The 24,544-nt window shown below is 38.4% G+C and overlaps 1 protein-coding gene across 1 annotated transcript; it reads left to right on the top strand.

The window, feature by feature from the left end:
- The first annotated feature begins 4,722 nt into the window (after positions 1 to 4,722).
- On the top strand, positions 4,723 to 23,793 carry SEC22B (SEC22 homolog B, vesicle trafficking protein). Its single transcript, XM_045478846.1, has 5 exons — positions 4,723 to 4,980; positions 12,785 to 12,894; positions 15,888 to 16,048; positions 18,185 to 18,331; positions 21,840 to 23,793. Exons 1-5 carry the CDS (start codon positions 4,906 to 4,908, stop codon positions 21,992 to 21,994), a joined length of 648 nt encoding a protein of 215 aa, XP_045334802.1. The 5' UTR covers positions 4,723 to 4,905; the 3' UTR covers positions 21,995 to 23,793.
- Positions 23,794 to 24,544: the final 751 nt, after the last annotated feature.

Here is a 24,544-nt window from a genome sequence, read left to right as displayed (position 1 = left end):
CGTGTGGGCAAGTGGAGGAGGGACAGAGAGAGAGAGGGAGAGAATCCCAAGCAGGCTGCACACTGTCAGTGTGGAGCTCGATGCAGGGCTCAAACTCATGAACCACAAGATCATGACCTGAGCCAAAGTCGGATGCTTAACCGACTGAGCCACCCAGGTGCCCATCTTTTTTTCTTTTTCTTTTTAAGCAAGGAAGGATAACAAAGACTAGTAAAAACTGAAATATCTGACCCATACGATTGTAAAGAAAAATCACTCAGTGAGAAAGTTGTTCACTAATTTCTGGAACACCAGTATGAGTAGAAAAGGGAGGGTCCAATAGAAGAAGGAGTTGTAGGAGTATGAGAGGGGGAAGCCAAGCCAACAGTGGTGGTTGTTGAGATAACAGTAGCTAAGATCAGGAACTTGTAATGGAAAACTCAGTCCACTTAGACTCCACAGAAAGGGAGTAGGGGTGTAGTTTTGAGGGACAATCTAGGAGGATACTCAGTGTTTAAAAACAAAATCACCATCAAAGGCTTTTATTCTAGACTGAGGGGTGAGAAGCAATGGGGGTAGAGCTGGGGTGGAGGTAATGGGAGAGAGACAGAGCCTGATAGAATGTAACCTCTACCAACAAACATCATGTTTCTTTTGTTCACCTTTGTATAAACCAGTATCTACTATTCCTAGCCCATGGAGACAACAATAAATATTTTTGAATAACTAATTGGAGAAATGAAGGGAATGGTTGATGGATAGGTCTTCACTTAGTACAGTACAAGCTGTGAATTGTGCTGTATATGACCGGTGAAGTGTTGTCCCAATCTATGAGCATGCCATTCATTTGGTCGTTTAGTCAATAAACATTAATTGAGCCTTTGCTAGGTTCCAAGTACAGGATACTAGATTCTGGGGAACAACACATGACTAGTTTTTATGCCCTGAAAGGATTTGATTTAGAGGCTAGTAGAGGAAGAAAGAAATCTGTTAAAAAAACTTTTTTAATTGAATAAAATATTTTAGATGCTATCAAAGTACCCCAGCTATCCCTCTCATTCCCCCACCCCCCACCCACCCATCCCAAACTCCAAGGGATGGAGCAGCTGGGCCTGCTCTTTGCTAGGGTTTCCTGACAAAGTAGGGAAACCAGACAGATGCGCTGAAAGAAGTCATTTCAGGAGGTAGTTTCTAGAAGCGCTGGGCTAGTTTTGCTAAGGTTTCATATTTGAAGCAGGCTATCTACAGTAGTCATTATTTTAAATAGGGGCCTTCGCATTACTTACAATGCACATTTTGCTCTTTCCTCCACCTTTCTCCCCCCACGTCTTGACTTTCACTTGGATGTCTGGACCGTCTGTGTGGATGACACAGGTAAGGTCTGGGAACGAATTCAAGAATAAAAAAGACTGATTCCTGCCTCCACGGAGCTCGCACTGTGAGGTTTAGTGAGGGATGATGACTCAAAATAACCACCAGCACCGACACAGGCAGGCAGGTAGGGTTCCCTTTCCATCCTGGCGGGAGATTGCATGGAGGGGCGTGGCCGAAGGGGGGGCGCCAGGCTGGAAGGCGGGACCGTTCTGAATTTCCTGGCGGTAGCCAATGGCCACCTGGGAGGCGGAGCTTTTGAACTGACTGGCATAGAAAGCGACCAATTAGAACCTAATCTGGATGACCTGCGGAGGGAGATATGTAAGGGTTTTGGTGCCGCTGAGGGGATGCGGGAAGGAGAGGAGGTGCTGAGACGAGCGGCTGCTTACTAATCCTGTAGGAAAACATTTCAATTTTTAAATAACCAGTTCGGCCATACTAGTGTATATGACTGGATATCAGCCCAGATATAGTGGCTATCTATTCTTGTGTCTGCCAAGAGCATTCCTCTTTTCTTAGAAATGCTTTTGTAATGTATGCAGTCATTCAATTCAAACAGGAGCTGCTCTTTACTTGCAGACCTATTCTCTTAAGCAGCATTGTTTGGTCTGTGGGTAGATACCGGCCACAGGTTGCTAAGACTGTTTTACTCATCATCCTTATCTCACTCGTATCTGGCATATTATTAGGCACTCAATAATCATTTAAGAATAAGTGGACACAAGTCCCATGCTATTGCTTCCTCTGATCTCACTTTTAAAATCTCTGCAACCTTCTGACTCTTTAATGGAAAATCTCACCCGGTTTTTAGCAGCTTGATGTAAGTTTAGATATGTGCATTACTTGGTTTCTTCAATAAGTTGTAAGAATTTGTTGGCAGCTCTAAGTATGATATTCAAGACTTCTATTTTTCTTTTTAGTACAATGTTTATAAACTCCAAGATTCTTGTATTTTACCACTTTACAGGGCTGTCAGGTTTCAGGCAGACAAAGAATATATGTAAGCTTTATATATTCTAAAGTACTAAACAAATATTTGTTGATACCCTTTTCCCATTCAATGTCAAAGACTTGACTATGTTCCATGTACTGAGCACAGTGTTCACAATTATTACACGGTCTTGTATTGCCCAAAGGACCAAAGGGCAGGCGCTCAAAGGCAACATTTGTGTGTGAATGATGTGATGCTGATTAAGTCATAAGCAAAAGTCACTGAGATTCAGAGTTCCTGACGTCTTAGTGTTGGGAAGTTTCACACAGAGACAAATTCTGGCCTTTTCCTTATAGCTCATCAAAAAAGACCACTGTCCTCTCTCTGGAATATTAATTTCAGTGTGTCTAAAGGATGTCGAATCATGTAGTGTATCTAAGAAGAAAAAAGTAAAAGTATGAATGTTGTTTCAAGAAAGGGTTGCCCCAGGGTGATTCTGTGCTCCTCTATTAATTAATTGGTTTGGGGCGTTATAAGTAACAGAAACCAAGCAAAGAAAGGAGGGGGGATTATTATAAAGAAACAATGGTGATTCATAGAATCCATGAGCAGAAATGGTTATGGAACTTGGGAAAAGCCTAAAGCCACGAAATAGAAACTGGGACTCTTGCCCCAAATCTGCTTCCTTGTGCATACCTGCTATATTCTTCTCTCTCTGTTTCTCTCATCCACAAAGCAGTACCCTTCTTTAAGATATTTGTTAAAAAAATTTTTTTTTAACCTTTATTTATTTTTGAGAGATACAGAGACAGAGTGCCAGCAGGGGAAGGGCAGAGATAGAGGGAGACACAGAATCTGAAGCAGCTCCAGGCTCTGAGCTGTCAGCACAGAGCCCGATGTGGGGCTGGAAACCACCAACCATGAGATCATGACCTCAGCCGAAGTCAGAGGCTTAACCGACTGAGCCGCCCAGGCGCCCCCATTCTTTAAAATATTTGTATTGTGAATTCCTCATTACTGGAATTATTCCAGCAGAGGATGAATAACCATCATTTGAGACTATGGCAGAAGACATATCCTGGTTAGGTGGGAGAGAGAGAAGTTAGATTAAGTTATATATATGGGCTATTCTAAATGTAATATACTATGATTTTACCAGCTTAGGCTACCATATACACAAGGATTGCCTTCCATTTCACTTTCTCACTGTCTCTGTTAATAGTAACATTGGTTTCTTTGTCTTGTCTATTTCCCAGTCCTTCATCTTTTGTGTGGAGTCAGTCATTAGGTCTCATCCGGTGTACCTCCCAAAAGCCTCTCAAAAAAATAATATTAGTTTTCTCCTAACAGTTGTAGAGCTGTAGGAAAGGTAATGTAAGCATGAGCTATTTCACCTACAGATAAATATTAAGACAGAGTTGCATCACAAAAATAAAAACATAGGCTTTGGAGTTCAGCCTCACCTCAAATTTTGTTCCCAATTTTACTAGCTGTGTCACCTTGGAAAAGTTACTCTCTGAGGCATTTTCTCCACCTACAAAGGGGGAACCTAATATTAAACAATCTCACTGGGTTATTTGGCTAAATAACTTTTATCTCTAAAGCACTTTCTATTTCTATTAATGCAAACACCAACTGTAAATGCTTAATGAAGAGTAGTTATTAATATAAGTAATAATAAATGCAACACTTGTATAACTTCTTTCTTTAGTTTATGAAACTCATGCACCTACATTTTCTCATGTATTGTTCACAAAAATCCTGAGAGGCAGATAATATCCCCATTTTAGAGATAGGGACACCAAAGAAAAGAGAGATGGTAACACTTCCTCAACTAGAATTCTGTAGAGATCATTCCAAAAGGGAGTGAATGCCCAGTTACTAGAAGCTCTAGCAAGGCTATCCTGCCACCTATGATAACAGGTGTAGTAGAGATCCCAGCTTTTGGAAGGGTGACTGATTTGGTGATTTCTGAGGTCCCATAGTTGGTCATTTTTTTTTTTTTTTCAGATACAATAGATATTTTTTACTGGAAACTGTTCAAGGATCTGGGGATACAGCATAAACAAAAACAAGCAAAACAAACAAACAAACACCCCAAGCAGACAAAAATCTCTGCCTAGAAATATACGAATACAGAAAATATTATGTATAAAATATGTAATATATAAAACAAAAATATGAAAACATAGAGCTTGATTTTCAAAGTGTCTTCACATATACTCTTCATCTAAGTACCCATAAACTCCCCCCATCTTTCCCAGCCCCCTCCCGCACTTCAGGAACTAGAAAATTCTGTTTTAATTTGTGTGCCATACCCCCTCAATGGTCAAGGCGTATTCAAGGCCCCTAACCAGAAAAGCGCACGGGGTCTTGGAAGACGGAAGGAGAGACTGCGGAACCAGTGTTCTGGTGGTTGTGGTTCTCGGAGGGAAGTCAATTCCGCGGACCGGTAGTGAAGAGCACCAAAGCTTGTTTCCGGCCACCTCAGCGGGAAGCGGAGACGCAGGCAGCTGGATCTTCGGGAACTCAGATAGAGGTGTAACTGCGGTCGCGGCGGAGGAAGTCGGGAGAACGTCTGCGGCCGCCGGGCCAGTGTTGGGTCCCCGAAGCCTGTGAAGATGGTGTTGCTTACGATGATCGCCCGGGTGGCGGACGGGCTCCCGCTGGCCGCTTCGATGCAGGAGGACGAACAGGTGAGCTGTTCTATCCCCGCGCCCCCAAGTCCCTGCCAGAGCTCTGTGCTCTCAGTACCGGATTTCTTCTTAGAACGCAGGCGACCTTTGCGACCTCCCGTGCACTCCCGACCCCTCTGAACTGCTCTTTTTATCTTTTGGCAGTGGAGAAACTACTTGTTAAAAGAAATCTTTCCTGAAGGCGGAGGTAGATTTATGCCTTTCCTGTTTTTTTTTTTTTTTTTTTTTTTACAGAAAAACGCTCCGGCGTAGGGATAGGTTCGACTGATTGTGATCACCCAGTGTTGTGTAACTCTTAGAGACTTTGGTAAAATTCGAGATTTCTGTTTTTCTGCTGCTGTTGAGGCTAACAGGTCCTGGGAGAAATCAGCTCCCAAGTTCTTCAACCTCTTTCACTGTGGCACTTGATCCTTGACCTATCTTGATGACATCTTTTGAAAGTGGGTGAGATAATATTGCCACATATAGACACCTGTTTGACGTTCAGTACAGTACTTTCTTTCAAGTTTATGTCCAATTCCCACCTCCAGTAGGCCTTACTAAATTCCTACTATTGGGATTATAACTTCTGTGTTATATTTCTGTTAACGCCTTGTACCTTTATTTTGCTACTTTCTTTTGTCTTTCAATAAATTGAGATTCCTATGAGGCAGTCGACAGGTCTTAATGATCTTTGTGCTTCTCATAGCTTTTACGGCAGCAGCTTTATGCTAATAAGTGCTCAAAAAATGTATTGAATTGATTTAAAAACAACAGCTTCAAATATCTTGAAAAGTAAGCTTTGTGCCTTAGAATCACAAGGGAAGGTTCTGGTGTGAGACAGATTTCTGGAGCAAGGTGGGGAGATCTCTGAAGAAGGGAGGCTGAGAATGAAATTTATGTAATTTATTTAAAGTGATCAATTTTAGTTTACTTTCTCGAACAACCTAAGTTTTTTTAAAAAAAAAAAAACTCAAGGCCTAAAAAAAAGATGAATTCTAGAAAATTATTTTGCACATATCAGTTGGATTTTTCACGAAAAAAACCCCAAAACCCTTATTAAGCACATCAACTGTGTCAAGCATGGTGATTATACAGGTTAGAGGACACAGTCCCTACTTTCATGGAGCTTACAGTTTAGTGGAAAAGCCAGAAAACAAATAAGCAATTATAACATAGTATAATTGCTATGGAAGAAGAAGAAGGCTCTGTGGTTGAACATGGAAAAGGTATCTAGGTTGGTTTTGGGAGATCAGGAAAGTCTTCCCAGAAGAAATGACTTCTCAGCTGACAGTGTTGTTTAGTAATAAGGAAAGCTTCTATTTGGTTTTATGCCTTTTTAGGTTTGACTTGGAAATATGTTTATTTTCACTTTTAGGAGAGTAGCAATACAGATCACAAAATTGCAGGTCCTGCTAAGTGAAGTATTTTCAATTTATTGTGCAAGACAAAGTCTAATCATTTATATAAAATTTGAAAAATATAATGTGCCCTTAATATTCAATTGTGAAATATTTTTCTTTTCTCTCAATTTGTTAAGAATTTTCTAGGACCACTCTGCAGAAGGAGTGAAATTGTTAAAATAAATGCAGGAACGTGACTTGAGCAAGGAAGATAGTGTGGAGAAATTTTCCTTAAAGTATATATGTAGTTTGACTGAGAAATGGTTTTTCCCAGGGAGGAGTCTGGTCAGTTTATTGCATTAGATTTCAGTGTGGGCAAAGAATACAAAGTGAATTTGAAAGTCTACTTAATATTAGTAGTTCCTTACTCTCTGCCTTGATGCTTTATTGAAAAAGTAATTGATATATTATTGTGTGTTTCTTAATTCCAAATTAGGTGTTGGTCTACCAAGATGGGTTACTTTGTTTAATTGACAAAGAAATTTTCCACAAGAATATTTTTGTGATGGCAATTCCATAATTATTTCCTTTAGGAATTTAGGCTTTGAATGATAAAATCTTACTCCGATTTTTAATATCTACCTTATGAGTCTTAGAGTCATTTTTATTATGTTAATAGTAAAAGGAACATTTATAGAATGCATACTACATGCCAAGCACTGTGCTAAAGCCTGTCAAGTATTTGATTTCATTCAATCTTCATACCAATTGTATTAGGATAGTTTAGTGGTATTCTTCCCATTTACAGGGAAGGAAGCTCTGAGGCATAGAGATGATAGGTTTTTTTGTATGAGCCACATAGCGAATAAGTAGTAAAATGGAATTTTTCATCAGTTTCTTAATATCAACACTATTGATATTTTCGGTCAGATAATTATTTGTTGTGCAAAACGGTCTTGTGCATTGTAGGATGTATGCTAGTAACTCTGGCCTCTGCCTCTTAGATGCCAATAGCACTTACCACCACCTCCACACCTCCAATTGAGTAATATTCCTGGACATTGCCAGATGTGATCTGGGGGTGGGAGGGCAGAGTCACCCTGGCTTAAGAGCCACTTAAGCCAGAGTGGCTTAAGAGCCACTGTTTTGGTTTTTTTTTAATGGTTATTTATTTTGAGAGAGAGAGAGAGAGAGAGAGAGCAGGGGAGGGGCAGAAAGAGAGAGAGAGAGAGAGAGAGAAAGAATCCTAAGTAGGCTCCGCACCATCAATGCAGAGTCCGACGCGGGGCGCAAATCCATGAACCACGACATCATGACCTGAGCTGAAATCAAGAGTGAGAATGCTTAACCGACTGAGCCACTCAGGTGCCTCAAGAACCACTGGTTTTTAATCAGTATTTGTCTGACTTCAGACCAGAGCCTTAGTGCCTAACTGGTACACTTTACAGCCATGTTCTAAGACTTTTTGATAATGTATCTACTTCTTAGGAGTCTAAAAATAACTTTTTAAGAAATGGCTATTTCAGCCAAATAGTTTTTATTTCTTTTTATTTCTTTAAATGTTTATTTTTAAGAGAGAGAGACCGAGTGCAAGTGGGATAAGGGCAGAGAGAGAGGGAGACACAGAATCCGAAGCACGCTCCAGGCTCTGAGCTGGCACAGAGCCCAGCATGGGGCTCGAACTCAGGAACCGCGAGATCATGACCCGAGCTGAAGTCAGAAGCTTAACCGAAGTCGGAAGCTTAACCGACTGAGCCACCCAGGCACCCCTCAGCCAAATAGTTCTGTAGTCGAGTACTTTAATTGTTCAGGCGAAGTAATTCAATGTACTTTTTCAATTATTTACACTGATAACAGATGTTGTATGTTACTAGTGTTAGTCCTGTATAAGCTGCCTTACTACTGGAGGTGAACAGTTATTCAGATAATACAGTGGAGAGTAAAATTCAAAAAATGATGTAGGCAGAGTATCTCATCCACTGTTTCCTCTGTGCTCAACTAGAAGTATCAGCCTAGGGCGGTAGAGACATGAACTTTTCTTTTCAAACCTAGACTCTCTGATATTCTATTTCCTTTCTTTCTACCTTTCTGGTGTGTTTCTACTTTTTGGATGTTTGCATCTCTTTATCTACCTTTGTGTTCTACCTCAAAATGAAGGTGTTCTCTTTCCTTTCATTTTGCCCCAGCTCTGTGGACTTGAAGACGATATTTGATCTAACCAAGTATTCAGCAGGGAGCACCAAAAAAGCAGATAGTCTGTTGTACATTTTAAACTGCATTGCTCCCCCAATTATTGAGGGTTCATTAGTCACCTTAGTGTAATTGCTTTTAGAGGAAAATGGTTGGTTCTTGGTGCTGCTGGCCTTTGACCAGCCAAGTACAACAGGGATTTTAAAATGATAAGAGCTTAGCTAAACATTCTTATAAAGACAAAAGGTGGCATTTGATATAGTTAGTTGTTCAGCAGTCCTAGGTGATAGCAATAAAAAGTGTTGTGGTTGTGTGGGAAATTTCTACCCTGTACCTGTTATATTATATATATTATATATTATATATATATATATATATAGAACCAAATCCTAAATACACTATTGCAGATTAGTTTCAGAAATTGTCCATTCACATCCATTTCATTATCGGATTGCTAACACATCTTTCCATTATACTGTATATAAGCTTCATGAAGTCTGTTGTAGATGAAGTGGAAAACAGAATGAGGACATCTAATCTGTTTTTAGGCAGTCTGGAGGCTGTGGGCCTTTTGTGACTTTAGTCTTGAAAGCAAACTGAGGTTCTGTCTGTACAGTGGTGAATATGTTGTTTTGTGAGATCTAGATCAGAGCTGCCAGTTCTGATCACAGTTTCCTGAGAATTTCCTATGAATTAGATTTAATATGAAATAGTAAGATCACCCAGAAAGTGGATCTGCTATCACTGAAGCAATTTTAATTGTAGAGGTGCTATCTCATGTTTAGGAACGCAGACTCCAGAGCTAGACTGCCTGGCTTCAGATTCTTACCCCTCCTCTTATTGGCCTCTCGTCCTTGGGCAAGTTTGATTTCTCATACAGAAAATGGGCGTAATGATTCTAATCACCTCATAGGGTAGTTGTAAAGCTTATTAGAGTTAAATTATGTAAAGTGTTTAGAACCGGGGCTGACAGAAAGTGAGTGCTTTCATTTAATTTCATTAATTTGCCTATTTCTGAAAATTTTCTTTCCAGTTCCATTTTGCCTTTCTTAAAGTTCAGTCTAGAATTGTGTGTATTTGTGGGTACAAATATGCAATAAACAGGAATGGGTGAATGAACAATTTTCCCCATTACAAAACTAGCCTGCGCTTATTGTAGAAAATTCAGTAAAAAAGGAAAAACAAAAGGACCAAAATGTTAATGGTGATTATTACCAAAATCTTTACTTAAATTGTATACATTTTAACATAAAACCTTAATCTCTGTATGTGTGTGTATATGTATAAAAGTAAATAATGGGTAATGCTGTAAGACTTCCACCTAGTTTTTTTTCACTTAGTGTGTAGTGAGTATCTTCTCATATCATTAAATATTATACAGCATTTTAATGGCTGTATAATATTCCATTGTATAAATATGCTACTGTATAAATGTTATTTAACCAATTTTCTATCCAATTACTGAACATTTGTTTTTTATTTTTATATACATTTGTAGTTGTTTGTTTTAACATATATGATATGTATGTATATTTTCAAAGATACAGAATTGTTGGCTAAAACAATATATAAAATTTTGTAACTTCTAATACATATTGCAAAAATACCTACCAGAAAGATTGTGCCCGTGTTGTGTTCTCAGGGAACGGTGATGCTGATGGAACCAGCACTGTAAATGTTGGTTGGCGTGCCACAATCTCTGTGTAATCTCAGTGTCATTATAGATCCCCGAAACTGCAGCATGCTTTCGGCCATAGTTTCTTGTAGTCCATACAGTGGTTAGTCTCTTTCTCTTTGGTTGCAGTGATGTTTACAATGCTTCTTATCAAGTCAAAGGATTTATACCAGTCTTTATTTGACTGACAGTTTTTCTGCCATTTATTTCTTCACCTGGTTCCTTTGCCTTTAGTTGTCAAAAACATTTTTACTTAACATCTGTGGTTGTGGTTATTTTTAAAACACCAATTTCTGAGTTCCACCTCTGAGATACTGATTTAATTGGTTTGGAGGTAGAGATAGGGCTTGATTAGTTTTTGTGCAACCCCCAAATGATTCTGGTGTAAAGCCAAGGTTGAAAAATCATTGATGTATGTGGATATTATTCCTTGGCACTTTAGTAACATTTCCAACTTTATTTACATCTGTTCTCTACTGCTGTGGGGTCAGATCTCTTCCAAATGCCACATATAATGGCATTGGTGAAGCAAACAATTTGGCAAGTACCATTCATTTAGGGAATGCGGGATATTGTGCACTAGTTCAAAGCATATGGTAGTTTTCACTCTCCTTTACTAGCAGATCAGTCATGAAAAAAAATGTGCGATACTGATTAATATAATAATGTTAATGTATATTATGCTAATTATTGTCTAGTATTGTTAATACATAAATACATACATATATATTAATATAGAAATATTTCTTTAGAGTAGTATAACAAATCATTGCCATAGGGACAGTGCTAAATAAGATAAAGTGATACTTCTAGTGGACTCTACCTAACTCTCCTGGTTCACTTCATGCTAATTTACTTCCTTATTCATATTTAAATTTCCAGTTTATTATTTAAAAAAATTTTTTTTAATGCTTATTTTTTTGAGAGAGAGAGAGGGGGGGGGGGGTAGGGACAGAGAGGGAGACACAGAATCCAAAGCAGGCTCCAGGCTCTGAGCTGCCAGCACAGAGCCTGACATGGGGCTCAAACTCACGAAGCGTGAGGTCATGACCTGAGCCGAAGTCAGACGCTTAACCAACTGAGCCACCCAGGCGCCCCTCCGGTTTGTCATTTTACATATGGCTTAGGATCCTGTACTTGTACATTTGCTTATCTGCCACTTTCACAATTTTATCATTGCTTCCTTATTTTTACTGTTAGCTAAGTGGTTCACTATCTAGAATTTTAAGATTTCACTTTGCACTTTTTAAAAGTCAGACCTCAGATCCAGTCTTTGGGAGAACCTCAAATAAATGCTTTTTAAATTTAAGCATTTAGTTATTAAACATCTGTCAAGAAGAGACTGTGTTCTATTGTTTAATCCAAAGTAAATAATCCAAAATAAAATAATTCCTTTCTATCACATGGCAAAAGTGCGCTCCTGCCCCCGTATGTGGATGAATAAATAATATATATTTGCTTTCCATTCCATTCTTTGCCTTTTGGATTGAATAGGTGAATGAGGTATGATGTTCTCCTTTTGAGATGACACTGGTATTTCTCAGTAGGCTTTTTTCCTTCCTTTTTTAAAAAATTATTAAACTATTTAAAAATTGTTCAAGAAAATATATCTGTAATTCTACCATCTGAATATTGCTATTTGCATTTTTGTATGTATATATCTCTTTCTTTCCAAACTCAGAAACCAAATCTATTCACTCAGTAAAGAATATTTGACTTTTCAATCTTGGTCCTTACTCTTGTTCATTTTTACCTAGTTGGAGTTACAGTCTTCTTAGTAATTTGCAGTGATGGGTGCATACACTTATTTTTGCTTAAATGCTCAATACTGTAACACTTAGTGGAAGGTTTTTCTTGATATTCCAGGATAAAAATGAAATTCACCAGTCTGTTGTTCCCAGGATTTTCTCCTGAGTATAGAACATGTTGTGCAGTTATGTGCCAATAATTGTGCAAGTGAAAGGGGTTAGGAGGACCCATTTCCACTGACCTAACAGTGGAAAGAACACTGGATTGAAAGTTAAGAGTGGCTTAAAGGCAGTTGAGAAGTACAAATAACGTGATTTTCTTGAACAACTAGGGGTTTGATCTTCTTTTTTGCTCTAAAAGTAGGGCATTTTTTTAAAAAAATGAATCTTATTAACCTTTTTTATTTTTTTATTTTTCTTAAAAAAAATTTTTTTTTAATGTTTATTTTTGAGAGGGTGGGGGAGGGGCAGAGAGAGAGGGAGACACAGAATCTGAAGCAGGCTCCAGGCTCCAAGCTGTCAGCACAGAGCCCAACGAGGGGATCAAACTTGTGAACTGCAAGATTGTGACCCGGGCTGAAGTCCGATGCTTAACCAACTGAGTCGCCCAGGCGCCCTGGATTTTTTAAATTTTTCTTAAGTATTCTTTATTTAACTAATCTCTATACTCAGTGTGGAGCTCAAACTCAACACCTTGAGATCAAGAGTCGCGTGCTTTTCTGACTGAGCCATCCAGGGGCCCCTGTATTTTATTAACCTTCAGTGAAGGACCTTACTTACATAGTGTTCTCATAATATGATGCTTCTCACTAATTGTTATGGCTGTTTTTTTGTGTGGAAAATTCTTAAATGAAGGTGTCTTCTTTCAGTCTGGCAGGGACCTTCAACAGTACCAGAGTCAGGCTAAGCAACTCTTTCGCAAATTGAATGAACAGTCCCCTACCAGATGTACCTTGGAAGCTGGCGCCATGACTTTCCAGTGAGTATAATCCTATTTCTTTGTGATCATTTAAGTATGAAATACAGTAAATTTAAGTAACACCTGAGAACAATGGTAACAATTTTTCAAAAGTAAAGAATATTTTAAAAATATAGTCTCTTCATGGAAGGAACTTCCCTGGCTCTAATTCTGCAAAACTGAAATCTTGGTTTGTTTATTCAGTTTGCATACAATAAATTAACTGTTTTATCCTGTGCACGCAGTAAATTAACCTGTTTTATCCTCTGTCTAATGAATGCTATACCCATCGTGCAATAATAGATTAATTTTTTGTTTTAGGAGTTTCTTAGAGCCAGATGTCTGTAGATTAATACTCTTGCTCAAACATTTACTAACAAGACAACCTTGAACAACCCACATATACCTCTCTAGGGCCTTAGTTTCCTCTATAAAATAGGGGAAATAGTCACAGTTTGTGAGAATAATTAGGGAATCTATTTATATCTCTTAACATCTTGCCTGGCACAGAGAGAATATCAGTAAATGTTAGTTGTTAGAAAAAGGAAAATTATAAAAAATAATTTTAGAGCATCACAATCAGTGGTATTAGTGCATATAACTGAGAAAGGGCTCAGAAGGACTTTAAATTACCTGCAAGTAATTGGTATTAAATGTTTAATACATGTCAAGTTTGAGGGTGATTAAAACAGAAAGGATTAAAAAAAGAGAGGACAGGAAGATCAGAGGAAAATAAAAAAGGATTTGCTAACTAATCCTTGCTATTTTAGGACCTCAGATGCTAAGATAATATAGACCTGGGAAGGACCTGCCTTGTTTAACCTTTTTAAAGGGAGGGGAAAATTTTCCACCCATCAGAAACAAACAAGTATACAAAACTAAAATCGAAACAAAACCCTGGCTTATTGCTTAAGAATGTAGTGGATGTGGGGCGCCTGGGTGGCTCAGTCGGTTAAGAGTCCAACTTTGTCTCAGATTATGATCTCACAGTTCGAGAGTTCGAGCCCCGTGTCGGGCTTTGTGCTGACAGCTCAGAGCCTGGAGCCTGCTTCAGATTGTGTGTCTCCCTCTCTCTGCCCCTCCCCTGCTCTCACTCTCTCTCTCCCAAAAATAAGTAAACATTAAAAAAAAAAAAAAAATTAAAAAAAAAAAAAAGAATGTAGTATATGAAACATTTTCTATAAATCTAATTTTCAACATCAAAAAATATAGACACTTAATTATGTATAATTACATATAGTATCTTTATTTCTATCATGGATTAGGAACAAAAGATCTAGGGAATGGAATTGAATTCCTAATGGAATTGAAAAGAGATTTTCTCTTGTTTGGTTCCTTTATAATTTCATCTCATCCTTTATTTCAATCTAAGAGTTATATTTTAAAGATTTATTCTTTACCAGACCATATATTAAGTTCTGCCTTTATCTTATTAGCAGAGAGAAACACATATACAGACAACTAAACTTTAATACCTTAGGGCAAAAAGTGCTGTAATTCATTTATAAATGACATGCTTTGGGAGTAGAGAGAAGGAAGCAATAAATTCCCATTTGTAGGGAGCAAGTTTGGGGAAAGGGGAAAGAGGGAGGGAGAATACAGAGAAATATAAGCAGAAATCTATGAGGACTTGAAAGAACCTAAACTTGGAGAACAGCATGCTGTTTGGCATATTGGGTGTATGATGGAATGTGGCCCACACCTGCTTTGGAGGCCACAAATACTATACCAAGGAGTATGATTTTATTTTATAGGTATTAGAGAACCCTGAGAGTTTTTAAGCAGAATAATATGGTTATATTTATATGGTTATATAAAACTTGTAGTTTAGAAGATGGCCTAGACTAAAGATAAGGAGACCAGTTGATTTAGATGCCCAAACACATCAGTATCATTATCATCACCACCATCATCATCGTTTTAAGGGGCCTGAGAGGTCATATAATACACTATAAACTATGCTCTGTGAGGTCCTAGGATGCCTTAGGAGCCACATAGCAAGGGTAGGTATAGGAGGTATGTGTAATGCTTTGGGCCCTTGAAGTCCTACTTAAACTAATGACCTGATTTTATTTCATGTGCATATTGATCTTCTGAATATAATTATTGCTGAAACAAAGAGTCCTGTGGCTAAAGAGACATTGAAAATCACAGAGTTAACCTAATCTCTTTCTGAGACATCTCAGACACGTTAGCCATATAGCCCCTTCCAGAGTGCCAGGGAGCACCTCTCATAGGAGGAAGTCAGTTCTGTTATTGGATAATTTCTTGTATTGGATAGTTGATACAGAGTTCTGGCCTGGAAATTAGGGAATATTATTTATCTTAAGGTCATTATCTGTACCCAGTAAACATTGTGGCATTAACTTCCAACTATGAAGTATCCACAAAAGTTTCCATTTCCACTGTTTTTCTTAAAGCTAGAAAGAGTTTAAATATGTATATACTAATTTCCATACGTAATCAAAGGTAGATGGGGGTGTCTGGGTGGCTCAGTTGGTTGGGTGTCCTTCTCTTGGTTTCGGCTTAAGTCATGATGTCATGGGTTGTGGGTTTGAGCCCTGCATTGGGCTCCATGCTGACAGTGCAGAGCCTGCTTGAGATTCTCTTTCTCCCTTTCTCTCTGCCCCTCCCTGCCCCTTCCCTGCATGCAGGCACGCACACTCTCTCTCTCAAAAATGGATAAATTTTAAAAAAGGTAGATGGAGTCACAACTCTTGAGTTTTCAAGAAAAAGTCTTAGGTATTATGATATTTTAGCTGGATTATATAATAAACAATCGTAAACATGTTTAAGTACTTCTTTTGGAATATAATTCTCATAATGGGAAGATGTTTGCTTTCTGATTCCAAGGATTTGTGGTTTGCAATTGATTTTCAGATTTAGTTAGCTTCAAAGGGCTTAGGCTAGAATATGTTCAAAAGTCTGTAGGGCACGAAGAGTCTGCTTCAAATTGTTGGAGGTATTGTTATTCTACAGACAACTTTTTCTCTTCTTTTTTTGTGTCTCTCCAGCTACATTATTGAGCAGGGAGTTTGTTATTTGGTTTTGTGTGAAGCTGCCTTTCCTAAGAAATTGGCTTTTGCCTACCTGGAAGATTTGCACTCAGAATTCGATGAACAGCATGGGAAGAAGGTGCCGACTGTGTCTAGGCCCTATTCCTTTATTGAGTTTGGTAAGTTTTCTCCTCATCTCTGTATCAAGAGAGCAAACAGTTTGGAGAAGCTGTTTGTTACACTGATTAATTTTGACACATTTTTTTCTGATGTTTACCTACTTAAGTTTTGGGTTCTGTCTTTTCCTTTCCACCTCTGTGCTTTTGAATGAATGAAAGTTGCTTCTCACAAGAATTTTCTGTGGTCTTTTAGTCTTTTCCTTAGAATTTGTTACCCTTTTCCCTTTTTGTGATTTGGATTGATTCTTCGTCAGAGTCAAGAACTGTGCCTAAAGATCTATTTGGTTGGCATGTAGTAGCTGAGTGAGTTCTTTCCCCCAAACCACACACACATACGCACAGTCACAGAAAGGTTCATTTTCTGGAGGTCTGAATATAGAAATCAGAATGACATTTTGTTTCTTTTAATCCTCTAGCTAAAAAAAATTACTGGAAGAGGTATGGCATTGGGGGACAGCATTTACTACCTGCTGAAATAGTGAGCATGGGTGTCCATATTTGTATAGTAATTATAGAAAGACTCATCACTGGTAAAGTATCTGATGGCAATAAATCAACAGAAATGTTTTGGGTACTCTAGAGGAAGTGAGAATAAGTATGATTAGACTATATTACTGATATTTTTAGTTAAAAGAAATTGGTTTTACTGTTTCTGAATTTCTGAAGTATTTCCATTTTGCTAGCTAACTGGCCATCTTACTTTTTAGAAATAAGGAAAATTTTAGGAAAACGCTCCAGTATTTCATAACTACAAACTCTCCAAGTGATAATTTTTATAATGTCTGGTTTTTCAGATTTTGTTTTTGAAGATAATAGAGGTCCAGTAAAACCAAGAAAGCAGTAAGACTGCTACATCAAGGTCACACGAGAAATAGTTGATACACTCAAATTAGCTTAAAGGATTATATATGAATGGGTTTTAGGTGAACTGCAGGTACAGTAACCTGAGATCAGTTACACAGTAATTGTTTCCATCCCCAGGCCTGAAGGGATAAGAGAAAGGAGCAGTTTCTGAAACTGCAAAGGACAAAATTTATAGAGAAGGCCATCTTGAGAGGAGGAGTTACTCTTGCTGGAGGGATGCTGCCAGCCCAGGGTGACTTCTTGGTGGGGGGGTGGAGGGAGAGGGGTTCGGGAAACAAATACCCTAACATCACTACCTGCTCTCCTGCCCTACTCTTGGGGCTCCCCCATTGGTCGAACCTAACCTGGAAGCCCCCCCGAACAAGGAGCCCATGATGTAGCCCATGCAGGTCAGCTGCCCAAGGCAAAAAGCATGGTGCAGAAGGGTGGAGAGGAGGTCTAGACAGGCAAACGAAAGGTATCCAGCACATATCACTTAAGAAAATGCCAAAAGTTGAAACTAAAATCTTTAGTAATAAGTCATTCTTTTTATAGTTTTGAGAAATGCAGACATGGTCTAAACATGATAGCTGCAGTTCATAGTGGTATTTTGGGAAACTCCCTGCCACATGTTTGCTTTACCTGAAGTTTAAGAACAGAGTGAAATTAGGAATGTATGTTAAAGAAAATACTTAAAAAATTTTTTTTTAATGTTTATTTTTGAGAGAGACAGAGGGAGAGAGAGAGCGAGGAGGGGAGGGGCAGAGAGAGAGGGAGACACAGAATCTGAAACAGGCTCCACACTCTGAGCTGTCAGCACAGAGCCCGACAAACTGTGAGATCATGACTTGAGCCAAAGTTGGAAACTTAACCGACTGAGCCACACAGGCACCCCATGTTAAAGAAAATACTTTAAGACCATGTTTCCCCCCTACTTTTAATGACAGAACCTGTAGTGATGCTAGATTGTTGTCAGGATCCTTTTCAGGAATATAGAGTTAAGTACTAAAACCCTGAGGATCCTCAGGACATGGTTTGAAAATAATCTGCTTTCAGGAAAGGCTTACTATAGTGGGTCGTACTTTCCATAAGGGCCCTGATAGCAAAGACTTCGAATTTGAAGGTGTGCAGAGGACATTTCTCCTGAATGGTTGGTCATCTGTCTTTACATTTTACAAATGAAAACATCAAAACTCAAACTTTGATGTTCATTCAAGAGCTTGGTTATCCTATCCCTACTCCAGTACTTTGATGGGCAAGGTTGTTAATGGTCACTTTTCTTCATTATTCTAGATACGTACATTCAGAAAACCAAGAAGCTTTACATTGACAGCCGTGCTCGGAGAAACCTAGGCTCCATCAACACTGAACTGCAGGATGTACAGAGGATCATGGTGGCCAATATTGAAGAAGTGTTACAACGGGGAGAAGCACTCTCGGGTATGTAAAACATTAAGAGTCCTATAGGGCGCTTCTCAGTCCACAGGTAACGATAGCTTATTTTGGGTTACCTTTTTCACTGTCACTCTATCTAGTACTGTTAAGAATTCATCTCTCAGAAATAGATTACATTAGGGGTGCCTGGGTGTGGCTTAGTTGGTTAAGCATCTGATTTTGGCTCAGGTCATGGTCTCATGGTTCATGAGTTTGAGCCCTGCCTCGGGTGAGCTTGAGCCCCGCCTTGGGATTCATTCATTCATTCATTCTCTCTCTCTCATAAAATAAATAAATAAATAAATAAATAAATATCATCAAGAGACATAGCTTACATTACAAAACTTAGTATATGATATGTTTTTTCCCAGCATGATTAGTTTTTGTTGAGTTGGAACAGTGTGAAGGTCCTATTCCATATCAGAAGCAATTACTTCTACCAAGATATTTACAACATTAAGCAAATATTTACAGAAACTCTTACATAAATTAAGGGAAATGAAAAGAAGAATGAGAGGAAATTGTCAAAGATTTACTGCGTGGTTTCCTGACTAGCCACTTTGGGAGACTTTATTGCTGCCAGATCAAATGTTATAAAATGCCATTTTCATCAAGGCATTCCTCTGCTGAAAAACTTTTAAAATCTGTGACTACAAGATATGATCTCGTCTGGTTTCAACTTTTTGTTCTTGCTGAGTGCTTGTCATGTGCAAGGCACTGTGTTCTCTGTAATGGAAGATAAGGAGATTGCAGACTTCTTTCATGCTCTCTAGTTCACAAACATTCTGCTTCAGCCAGGTCAGCTTCCTCACCATCCTGGACCTGTTCTTAAGATCTAGGTACGAGCCGAGCCGCCTCTTCAAAGAAGCCTTCCCAGGTCCTGATAGCCCACGTCATGTTAATCTCTTTTGTCCTTTAAACTCCTAAGGCACTTAGCTGTGTAATGGTTCTTTTTTTTTTTTTTTTTTTTTTTTTTTTTTTTTTAGCACATAATGGGTGTGTGTACATATGTACTTACTTACCTAATTTGCCTTAAAAAAAAAAAAAGAACCATATATACATATGTATATATTTACCTAATGTTTCAATGTTACCCATGTATTTAAGGTACTCGTAAAGGTAGTGTTTATATATTTCATATACTTCTTTTATTTCTTTCACAGTAAGGATCACAAATAGATGCCTCCATGAGTATGTCTTGAACTTACCCTATGACATACATGAGTAAATGGGTTTTCCTTTATTATGAACTGCAGATTGTAACCTTTATGTCAGTAGTCAGCAGTTGTCCCAGCATGTAGCTTCACTCTTTAAGCATCAAATTTTGGGTGAGTGAGACTGTAAATTTTCATCATAACGGACTTAGTTTCTACCTGGGATAAAATAGACCAGCACAAGAATTTTTCTTAAATCCAAAATTTGTATACTGGTCAGTTTACCAAAAGTGTAAAAGGATCCTCTTGTGCTTTGCTGGTTACTACAAAGCTGATATGCTGATTGAAAAAGAGGACATTAGACCTTTGAACAGCGTGGGGGTCAGGGACTCCACATAGAACTTTTGACTTCCCAAAAACTTAACGACTAATAGCCAACTGTTGACTAGAAGCCTTACCCATAATAACATAGACAGTCAATTAACATGTTATTTTGTATGGTACACATATTGCATACTGTATTCTTACAGTAATGTAAGTTAGAGAAAAAATGTTATTAAGAAAATCATAAGGATGAGAAAATACATCTACAGTATTCTATAAAAATCCATGTATAAGTGGAACTCGCACAGTTCAAACCCATGTTGTTTAAGGGTCAACTGTACAGTTGTAATCTTTAAAAAAAATTTTTTTAATGTGTATTTTTGAGAGAGACAAAGAGTAAGTGGGGAGAGGCAGGAATTCTCTTACTAGTGCTTATTTCATACGACGTGATATTTGTTCCGCTGCCCAGTTATTCTCAGCAGATTTAGATCCGCTTAGCAAATATTTATTTATTGAGCACTGAGTATTGCCAGACCCTGTTCTGGGCGCTGGGGATATAGCAGTAGACACAGTAGTTAAAAACCTCGGTCCAGTGAAGTGTCCAGTGTAGTAGACTGGCTGGAAAAATTCCTCGCAGCATTGTCATGGTTATTTCTCATCTCCTAACTGTTTTCTTGTGTGACTAAGTGTTTTTCTTACAGAACAAATTGCTAATTTACAAGTGGCTGTCATGACTGTGTCATTAAGTAATACCACATTTCTCAACCAATTCAGTCTCTGTTAAGCAACTCCAAATATTCCAAAAGTATTCTCTAAAGAACAAACAAATTCGTGTTGCAAAATAGTCTCTTTAAAAAAATTTAAAGAAGTAAAATGACCAAAATTCATTTATGTCACACCAAGAATTTGTTTTTATTATTAAAATATGTAATGTATTTTAGTCCAATCTAGCTTGTGTCCCTCTGGCTGTTTCTCTAAGTGCTCAGCTAACAGTTATAACAGCATTACAAATGTCCTTTTAGAAAAACAAAACTTGGTAAAAGGTTCTAAAAAGCTTAATTTGGTAGGTGTTGGTGGCTTCCTAGCACCTGTGATTATGTTTTAGTTACAAGACAACTTTCCTGTGTCTGTTGAAACATAATTTCTGGTAGAATCATAATAGTCTTTACCAGTGGAGAATCTTGGGAATTTGGGAGCGGTCATCTTTGAGATACAGCTCAGTACTCAGTTTGTGGTTCATTGAGTTTTCTGGTTACTGAGTCTTATCTTACATGGATTATCATTTTTTTCACAATATGAGAGAATAAGATTTAGACCATTAAAAGATGATGAGATGTTTATTATCAGCCAGCATTTATCAGTCTTATCATACACAGGCATCGTGTTCACTTCACAGGCATTCTCATGTACTTACAATCCTGTGATACAGTTAATGTTATTATCCTCACTTTATGTAGATGATGAAACTGTGTTTTAGTAGAGGCTCAGTGAATTGACCAATGTCACATGGCTGGTGCAGCTGAGATTTAAACCAAAGACTCTGAGGCCAGAGCCAGCACTCTTAACCACCTCGCTATACAGTCTCAAGAATCTGAACATAATTTGGTCTGATAATTTTTTTTAATCTTTATTTATTTTTGAGAGAGAGAGTGCAAGTGGGGGAGGGGCAGAGAGCAAGAGGGAGACACAGAATCTGAAGCAGGCTCCAGGCTTCAAGCTGTCAACACAGAGCCCGACATGGGGCTCGAACCCATAAACCCTGAGATCATGACCTGAGCTGAAGTTTGACGCCCAACCGACTGAGCCACCCAGGCGCCCCTGGTCTGATAACTTTAAAATGCATTGTGGATTTTACAGTGCATCAGGATCATGGATTAATCAGTATATGCAACCTAACCTTTAAAATAAAAATGAAATAAGTAAGCATCGTGGTTGTTTGGCATAGTGCCACTCATTTAAGTTATTTTTATGTCTTAATACATTAGACATAACACTTCAGTGACTAATTAACATTTTCCTTTTTTCCTCTTCAACAGCATTGGATTCAAAGGCTAACAATTTGTCCAGTCTGTCCAAGAAATACCGCCAGGATGCGAAATACTTGAACATGCGTTCCACTTACGCCAAACTTGCAGCGGTAGCTGTGTTTTTCATCATGTTAATAGTGTATGTGCGATTCTGGTGGCTGTGAAGTAGTGAATCCAGTCACTGGCAAGGGTGAACCTAGAACCCGGCAGGTGTGTGTTTTCAGGAAGCTGAGCTCACAGAGATGTGTATTAGAATTCCAAGTGGAACTTCTGCCTCTAAGGACCTTGCAAGAAAAGACATGTCCTGAAAACGAAATGTTACACCTCATTTAATGAAGCTTACCCCTTTGTAGAAAGTCTCTTTTGGGGGCAGAGGCTTTCTCTGGGTGCTGAGCTGTGTATGCTAGGGAACAGTAGATTGTTTTCTTTTGTTTTTTCCCCTCCCAGTGTTTTTACATTTTTAAAACAGCACTGAGCGGGGCATTTTCTTTTCTAATGGAGCCATCAGTGAGATCTGGCTTAGCCAGCCTGTGCTAGCAACAGTCTGAAACTCCTTCAGAAAAGGCAGCCCTTTGGGAAGTTTTCTGACTCTGTCTGATCAACATTCCTTTTGTTGGTGACATTTGTGACTTTCAGTAATCTTGAGTTTTTGAGGGCCTTGTAAACAAGACTCCACTCTGTGAAGGTTAATTGCTGTGCTGCGAAGATCTTGTCTGTCGGCCCCTGTAGGAAGTTAGCCTTTGTTGTTTCCCTTTTATGATATTTTGCTTATTGCACAACTGCTTTAGGGTTAAATGAATTATATTAAGATGCCTTGATATTATATTATAGCACTCCTTGATTAAGAAGCTAAAATGTTTTCTGTCATTACTCCTTAAAAGACTTAAATTTAGTTTGGGACATTCTTAATTGTATTTTTCAGCATCTCGTTTATATTAATATAAGAGTAAATATAACATACGGATAATCAGAAACCCCTGACTTAATGGGAAGAAAGGCCCAGCTCATCACTACAGCTTTGTCCTGCCCCCTTTTTCTCCACTGTAGTTTCCTCCCTCTTGTTTCCTCCTGCTGACACTTTAAAAATTCCTCCGCACCCAGTAGTTTTCATGTCCCATAAGCGTCCTCTCAGGATATTCTCAAATTTCAAAATGGAAAATGTTCAGCCACGTAGTTCAATTTAAATTTTTACACAGCAACTACTCAAACAACTAGATACATTCATCTGAGAAAGTCTCTGAGAACACCTCGTACTTTCTTCAGTTTATGTAAATTCTCTGAGAATGTTCTAGAGATAGACAACTCATTTACAGTGGCTTCTATTAACAAATAAAAGTACCTATGATTTTTCCCTTTTTGCTCAGGGATAATGGGGATTTCCTTTTACCTTCTGAGGTAGAATTTTTTAAATGGGGAGAATAGGCCTTTTAAATATTGTCACAAGGGTCTACAGTATAAACTACAACTTACACATACTGCACATGTTTCTTTCAGTTGTACAGGAAAATGAGCCAACTTCTTTTCTTTACATCTTTGGAGAGAACTTTAACTAGTAAACAGTTTTATAACTAAGGGATCATCAAAGCTACTGTCCTGATTCCTGATAGAGGTAAAAAACAAAACAAAACCCTATTTCCTTAGAACAAGAAGTGGCTTGTAAATTCCTGATAATTTACAGAACTAGAATAAATTTTTTTTTTTCCATTTTGGACCTAAATCTGCCAATTGGAGTATGTGCATGAAACATGAAGTTACTTTTTATAGAGAATAAGTGCTTTTAAGTCCCTAAAAGTCTTGTCCCTAAAGTAACAATGTTGGTAATAAAAGCCTGACAGTCTGAAAACCCAAGTAGTGGTACCGTAGCATCTGGTTCTTCTATAGGAGTGGAGAGCGGCAGCTCATTGTTGAGAGTTGCATGCAGCAACCAAGTGGTCAGCAATGAAATAAATACTTCTAGAATGTTCCCTGCAGTGTGAAGTTTTGTTATCTAGTTATTTTATGTACACATAGCTCTCTGGGTACATTTCTACCAAAACCCAGTGGTTAGTTGAAAAATGAGAAGGGGGGGCAGAATGATGAAAGGAATGAGAAAGTGGTTTAATGTTACGACGGTTGAAAAATGAGAGAACAAGACTATCGTAATAGGGCTTCCGCTTCTGTTCTTTATTGGAGGTAGTGGGAGGATCTGACTAGATGAAGTGTATCAGCAACTAAACAGGCATCTAAAATAGAATGTAATAAGTACTGTCTAGGGCTAGTGGGGGCACATTAAGAAAGGACACCCTACTCTGGGAAGGAGTGTTGTAAGGGAAGAAGAATAAGGTATTCCAGAAAGAGTCAGTAGCTTGTACAAAGTCATGAATAAAAGAGTGAGGCCCATTTTGGGGATTGTAATTCTGTTGCTTCAACCCAACTCCTTGGGTGAGTTTGGGCACGTGAGCCTTGAGGAAGAACTAGACTGGTCACTGTAATAAAGAGATACATCTACCACGCTTAATGAGTTTATAGTACACTAACATCAGTGACAAGAGATGGCATCAGATTTAGGGTTTCGGATGATCATTCTGGCCCAAGTACGAGAGAGCTGTTAGGGCTGAGCCTGAAAGTAGGGAGATGAAACTGAGGAGGCAGCAACGGTAGAGTGAGACCTAGGAGACGGGTTTCAAGCCATTTTCAAGAAAAGAGTTATCCCAGGTACCAAATAAGTAATACGG

This window comes from Leopardus geoffroyi, chromosome C1 (assembly GCF_018350155.1).
Source record: "Leopardus geoffroyi isolate Oge1 chromosome C1, O.geoffroyi_Oge1_pat1.0, whole genome shotgun sequence".
Lineage (NCBI taxonomy): Eukaryota > Metazoa > Chordata > Mammalia > Carnivora > Felidae > Leopardus > Leopardus geoffroyi.
This window is presented reverse-complemented; position numbering and strand designations above follow the sequence as displayed.

Coding starts and splice junctions, on each gene's coding strand:
- SEC22B (XM_045478846.1), top strand. CDS start 4,906: ATGGTGTTGCTTACGATGATCGCCCGGGTGGCGGACGGGCTCCCGCTG. Junction 12,895..15,887: donor GCTGGCGCCATGACTTTCCA/GTGAGTATAATC, acceptor GTGTCTCTCCAG/CTACATTATTGAGCAGGGAG. Junction 16,049..18,184: donor CTATTCCTTTATTGAGTTTG/GTAAGTTTTCTC, acceptor TCATTATTCTAG/ATACGTACATTCAGAAAACC.